At 37.5% G+C, this 6,809-nt stretch overlaps 1 protein-coding gene across 1 annotated transcript in view; it reads left to right on the top strand.

Moving 5' to 3' along the window:
• HEPHL1 (hephaestin like 1) overlaps nucleotides 1–5,581 on the top strand; it is a 77,816-nt gene extending 72,235 nt beyond the window's left edge. Inside the window, exons 18-20 of the mRNA XM_017498414.2 lie at nucleotides 2,720–2,882; nucleotides 3,355–3,423; nucleotides 3,509–5,581. Of these exons, the coding sequence (XP_017353903.1) occupies nucleotides 2,720–2,882; nucleotides 3,355–3,423; nucleotides 3,509–3,711 (435 nt within the window). The 3' untranslated portion in view covers nucleotides 3,712–5,581. The remainder of the gene's footprint in view (nucleotides 1–2,719; nucleotides 2,883–3,354; nucleotides 3,424–3,508) is intronic.
• The last annotated feature ends 1,228 nt before the right edge of the window (nucleotides 5,582–6,809 follow it).

Below are 6,809 nucleotides of genomic sequence, written 5' to 3'. Positions count from 1 at the left end.
AAAAAAAAAAAAAAAAAAAAAAAAAAAAAAAAAAAAAAAAAAAAAAAAAAAAAAAAAAAAAAATTAGATTACTTGTTTCCTTATCGTAGAGTTTGAGAGCTTTATATATTCTGGATAGAAATCCCTTTTCAGCGATATGACTCACAGATATTTGCTTCCTGTTTGTGGCTTATCTTTTCATTCTCTTAACAGCTTTCAAATAGAAGTTCTTAATTTTTGATGAAGTACAGTTTTTCTTTTTTTTCTTTTATAGATCATACTTTTGGTGTCATAGATAAGAAAGTTTGGCCTTACTCAAGGTCACAAAAAGGTCTTTGTTTTCTTTTACAAGCATTATAGTTTCAGGTTTTATATTTAGGGCTCTGAGACATTTTAATTTTCATATGTGGTTCAAGATATGAAATAAGGTTCATTTTTTTGCATATGTATGTCCAAATGTTCCATCACCACTCATTGAAAAGATTATGTTTCTACCGAATTGACTCTTTACTTTTGTCAAAATCATATTGACCACATATATGTGGGTCTATGTCTGGGCTCTCTGTTCTGTTACACTGGTTTATAGCCTGCCCTTTCTTGAATGCCACAATGTCTTGATTACTTTAGTGTTACAGTAAGTCTCAAAATCAGATGGTGATTATTTTAGCTATTCTAGATGTTTGCCTTCCCATATAAATTTTAGAAATAACTTGCTGATTTTGATTTTTAAAATCCTGTTGGGATTTTGATTGGTAATTGCACTGAGTCTATACAATGGATTAGACAGAACTAACATAACAATATTGAGGCTTTCAATCCATGAACATGGGTTATCTGTTTAGCTCTTCTTTGATTTCTTTCATCAGCATTGTATAGTTTTCAGTATACAGATCTTGCATATATTTTCTTAGATTTACACCTAAGTATATAACAGGCTTTGATAATAGTGTAAATAGTAGTGTTTTTATTTCAATTTCTAGTTGTTTGTTGCAAATATTTAGAAGTGTAATTGATTTTTGCATATTGACCTTACATCCTGCATCTTTGCTGAACTCACTTTAGTTGCAGTAGTTTTCCTGTAGATTTTGGGGAGATTTTCTATGCAGACAATCATGTTGTCTGTGAATAGACATGGCTTTATTTATTTTCAATCTATATGTCATTTATTTCTTTTGTCTTATTGCACTGGCTAGGACCTGTAGTGCAATTTAGAATATGAGTGGTGAAAGTGGACATCCTCACTTTGTTCTTAATCTTACAAGGGGAGCATTTAGTCTTTCACTTTTTAATATAAACTTAGCTGTAGCTTTTTCTGTGGATCCCATTATCACGTTGATGAAGTTTCCTTCTAAATTTTCTCAGAGTTTTGATCATCAACAAATGTTAAATTCTATAAAATGGTTTTTCTGCATCTATTGAGATTATCAGATGCTTTTTCTTCTTCAATCCATTGCTGAATTAGATTTATTGATTTTGGAGTTTTTAAACACTTTTTCATTCCCAGGATAAACCTTACTTGGTCATGATGTATTTATTATTCCTTTTTGTGGAATTGATTTGCTAGTATTTTGTTATGGGTTTCTGCATCTACGTGCATGAGGAGTATTGATTGTTGCTTTTTTTTTTCTTTTAATGCATTTGCTTGGTTTTGGTATCACAGTAATTCTGGCCTCATAAAATGAGTTGGAAGTGTTCTTTCCTATTCTATTTTCTCGAACAATTTGTTTACCATTGGCATTATTTCTCCTTTAAATGTTTGGTAGAATTTGCTAGTAAAGCCATCTGGAGTTTAATTTGTTAGAATATCCTGAAGCAATTTCAGTTTCTTTAATAGATAAGTGCTATTCCAGTTATTGATTTATTCTTGAGTAATCTTCAGCAGTTTGTGTCTTTTAAGGAATTTGCTCATACCATCTACATTGTAGAATTTATGGATAAGAGGTGTTTGTCCAGTATTTCCTTTTTAATGTTTGTAAGATGTTAGTGATGTCCTCACTTTCATTCTTGGCGTTTCTAATATGTCTTTTTCCCTTTTCCCTTGGTTAGTCTGTCCAGAGCTTTGTATTAGTTATCTATTGGTACATAACAAATGACTCTAAAACTTTGTGGCCTAAAACACTTATCTCACAGTTTCTTTGGATCAGGAAGAAGCTAAGAGTAGTTCAGCTAGTTGGTTGATTCAGAATCTTTCATGAGGAGGCAATCAAGATGTCTACCAGAGCTGAAGTTTTCCAGGGTTTTACTATAGCTGGAGCTTCCACTTCCAAACTTACTCATGTGGTTGTTGACTAGCAGCTTCAGCTCCTGATCGTATGGGTAAGATGTGAAAACTGGTTGCCTCCAGTGAGTAATCTAGAGCAAAGGATGAGAGAGCATCTAAGACAGAAGTCATGATAACCTTATCTTGGAACTGGAATGCCAGCACTTCTTCCACGTGCTATTGGTCACACATACTGACCTTTATACAATTTAGGTAGGAACTGCAAAGGTTATGAATACCAGGATGGTGGGGATCATTGTGGGTCATCATGGAAGCTGGCTACTACAGAATTTATTGATTTTATTGATCTGTTCAAAGAATCAGCTTTAGATAACTCTGCTGTACTTCTATTCTTGATTTCTGCTCTTTCTTATGTCCTTCCTTTTGCTTACTGTGGGTCTTGTTTTTGTTCTTCTTTCTCTTCTTGCTGTTCTGAGCAAAGAAGGCTACTAGCTGTTGTTTTTTAAAACATTTTTGCAGGTAGATAAATCTTACCGAGAAGATGTGTATGATCTCTTTCCTGGGACATTCCAAACCATTGAACTGTTTGCAGATCACCCAGGGACATGGCTGCTTCACTGTCATGTGTCTGACCATATTCATGCTGGCATGGAGACAACCTACACGGTCCTTCGTAACATAGGTACTGTTGTCTATCGGTGATGCCAGATGATGGCACCAAGCTTCCTGTAGACCTCAAAAACAGGAGGCATGACAAAAACCCAGATATAGCCCTCAACAAGCTCACAGTCAAGTAAGAGAGATATAATGTAATATATAACTGTAATCAAATATGCTATGTGCAGTAGCAGCATGCAGAGTACAGGATTTAGTGGTAGCAGTAGGAGGGAATGGGTTACAGGTGGAGGATCTGAGCCAAATTCACAGAGGCCATGATGCTTCAGATAGAGTCAGTGGGTGAGCAGAAGTGGGAAAGGCAGATGGGGCAGGAAAGTATGTACAGTACATGGGAATAAAGTAACACAGTGAGAATCCAGAAATGATTGGCAGATACTGATGGGATAAGTCCTCGCTGGTGAAATGAAATGACTCATGTCATGAAAAGAATCCCCTTCTGTTGTTAATGAAACAATCAACTTGTTTTCTTTGTGCAGACAACAGGATTCGTTACTCCACCGCATCTCCTGGAGGGGCATCTCACCCAGCCACAGTGCCATCTAAAGGTAATGATACCCTCTTCCCATGTAAATGAGTCAACATTTCTTTCCTCAAAAATGATAGGGGCCTGACAATTTTTGTTTTTCACAGAACAACCTGGCAAGGAGCAGCTCTATTTCTTTGGGAAGAATCTGGGTCCAATGGGAGCCAAGGCAGCCTTGGTCATCCTTTTCATCATTGGACTCCTCCTTCTGATTGCCACGGTGATTCTTTCCCTCAGACTCTGCTCTGCAATGAAGCAGACAGATTACCAGGAAGTCCAGTCCTGTGCTCTCCCTACAGATGCTCTGTGAACCATCTGGTCCCTCTCAACAGGAAGGCGTGACGTCCCACAGCTGACCAGATGCCAACCAACAGGGAAACTGGACCAAGGCATCACTCACCAAGGAAGGTTGACACTGTATCCTGGATCAGGTTTCCGATCCTCTAAAACATCATCAAAAGCAATTTGCTTTTATTTATTTATTTTTAAATGAGCTGTGAATAATCCTCAGATATAAAACACAGAAAAAGGAGAATGGGCATGGCTGAGAATGTCAACTCTTAGTCTATTCTCTGGATGGATTCACTGAATGGGAGATCCTCTGAAAGATATCTTTATATTCCATCTTTTATAATTCTTAGATTAAACATTGCTTTCTTAGCTAACCACCAGTTTCTAGATGAACAGCTTCTAGAAAAATTTAGAGTACCTCAGACAATTAAACGGAAGGGCACTGATTTTTCAGCATTGTTGTATAACGTGCGTCCATTGGTTGTTCAACAGAAAATACCTTTCTTAGGAGTTCTTGGAAATGTCTAAGTCAGTGTCTGCTGATAGAATGAGAAGAAATAAATTTTTTGGAGGCTTTAACCAGCTCTCCTTACCTTTTCCTCTTTGATATAAATAGCCCATGCACTGCTTGTTATAAAAAGCAAAGTTATAAGCTTTTTTTTTTTTTAAATCGCTGCTGTTTTTATTAAAACCTGTAGAAATACTTGAATGTTTACAATTCACTTCATGTTATACATTTTTACAATGTTTCTGTGGCAATGTTTGTACTTTCATAAATCAACTAGGGAAATTGAATTTCTATTTCAGACTGTGGAAGGGCTGAAATCTGTAAAAGAGCAGGTTAGGCTCTCCCTTTATGAGTCAGGGACTCCCCAAGAGTTTAGAGCAAGCTCTCTATAGGGGAGGGAAACTTTGCAGGAGGCAAGTCTGGGCTTGAATTTGGAGTCTGATTTTTCATTCAGTTAGAGGGCATCTTTACAAGTCTACATCTTCCATGAAATAATAACAGCCTCATTGTATGAGAAATACCAGGAGGAATTTATCAATATAGGTGACTGGATGGGAGAAGAGATCTCTCAGGATCCTCGATTCCATGTCTTTTAAAGACATAGCCCTTTACGGGAGGAGAGAGAAAGGAAAAGGAAAGGTGAGAAAAAGATAATCTTGGTGGCCGATTCTCTTAAACCATTAAATCAGCTTTTAAAATTAATATATAATTTCCAAGGTTCAAATGCAAAAATAAAATATTAAACAATTAAACTCAACCCATTATGAGGCAATCTATACTGCCTGTATCTATCCTTAGACATTAGGTGTAAGATTGATAAAAGCAACTTTGTTTATTACAAGACTGAGAAATTGCTTTTAGCTCTGGGCAAGACGCCCTGGGATGCCAATGCTGACACTAGATGAGTGATATTTGTATGCCTGCCTTAGCAGTGGATCATTTGAATGTCAAAGTGAATGACAAGGACCTAAGAGAGATTCTGGTGAAGGGACCTTACGTACTGTCTCATCTTCATCTTGGTGAGGGGAAATGGGTAATTGGATAGAAGCTATAGTCTTTACATAAAAGAGGATGGAAATGCTAATAGTTCTGTTCATAGTTTGCCTGAATGTCATATCAAACAGCATACACAAAAGATTTTGAATTTCAGCCCGCTAACCATTAATAATGTGACTTCATAGTACAAGCTCTACAGTTTTCATACATGTGTACGCTGCACAATTTCATAATTATTATAAATGCCTTATTTATTACACACCTTACTAAGACAAGTTGTTCAGTTGTCTTTTTTCCCTTCTCAGTTTATTCTTTTAATGAAAACAAAACCACAAAGTAGTTTTACTGCATCATTTCTCATTTTAATAAAGTTTCACACAAGGTGGATATTTGCGTGGTTATTTTCATTTAAAATTATCTATCACTAAACTAGTTTAGGTAGTTAAAGGTGAATTAATTTTTAGATATTTAGAGGCTATGCCAATGATACTTGTTAGAAGAAATGAAACAAAATAATGTATCTCCACAAATAATACGACTTCTCAAACATTGTTTCCTCAAAAAAACTATGCTCCTTGTTCTCAGCCTCACTCTTGAGAAAATAAACTTTGCCTTCACTTACACACACCTTTCCCTCCTGTTACAATACAAGTGTCCCTGCTCCTAGGAGGACAGTCTCTCTATTTCACTTTGGGCCTCATTGCTTCTTGCTTTCTCAAGGACTTCATTTCCTTGGGTATCCGTTTTTCCTCCCGTGTCTTTGTGTGAAATTATCAGCAATGTCTACCATTAAAAACAGAAAACAATGAGCTGTCTTCTTTAACTCTATAACCCCCTCCATCCCAGTTTCTCCCTTCCTTTGATAGCAGAACACAAGTATTCATACTTGTGTTCTGCTATCCCCCACCCCATGCATTCCTCACCCCATTCCAATGGCTTTCAATCCGGTGTGACCAGCCCCCACACCCCAATCTGCTATAGTAGAGATCACCAACCATGATGCCATTTCTTCTCCCTCTTTATCTTACTCAACCTTTCAGCAACAAGTAACAGCTCCTTCCTTCTGAACACTTGGTAGTCTCTAGTCCCTTGGCTCTGCAACATGACTCTCTGCCAGCCTTCCTTCTTCCTCAATGACTAGTCCTTCTCAATCTCTTTTGCTAGTTCCTTCTCCTCTGCCTGACCTAAATGTTAGCATGCCTCAGAACTTGACACTGGGCCCTTTTTTCTCTTTTTACCCTCTGTGGTAGGCTGAATATTCCCCCAAAGATGTTATGTCCTTATCCCCGAATCTGTGAATGTTACTTTATGAGGCAAAAGGGACTTTGTAGGTATGACTACTTTAAGGATATTGAAGATAGAGAGTTTGTGCTGGATTATCCATATTGGCCCTAAATGTAATCACAAGTGTCCTCATGAAAGAGAGACAATGGGAGATTTGATGACAGAAGAAGGAGGCAGTGTGACAACTGAGGCAAGATGCTATGCTGCTGGCTTTGGAGATGGAGGAAGGGAACATGGGCCAGGGAATGAAATGAACGCAGCTCCAGAAGCTGGGCAAGGTAAGGGAATGGATTTCCCGTAGAGCTTCCAGAGGGAGGTTGGCCCTGCAG

The sequence above is a fragment of the Cebus imitator genome, unplaced genomic scaffold (assembly GCF_001604975.1).
Source record: "Cebus imitator isolate Cc_AM_T3 unplaced genomic scaffold, Cebus_imitator-1.0 Scaffold241, whole genome shotgun sequence".
Classification (NCBI taxonomy): domain Eukaryota; kingdom Metazoa; phylum Chordata; class Mammalia; order Primates; family Cebidae; genus Cebus; species Cebus imitator.
Note: the sequence above shows the minus strand (reverse complement) of the source record. Positions and strands in the feature narration are given on the sequence as shown.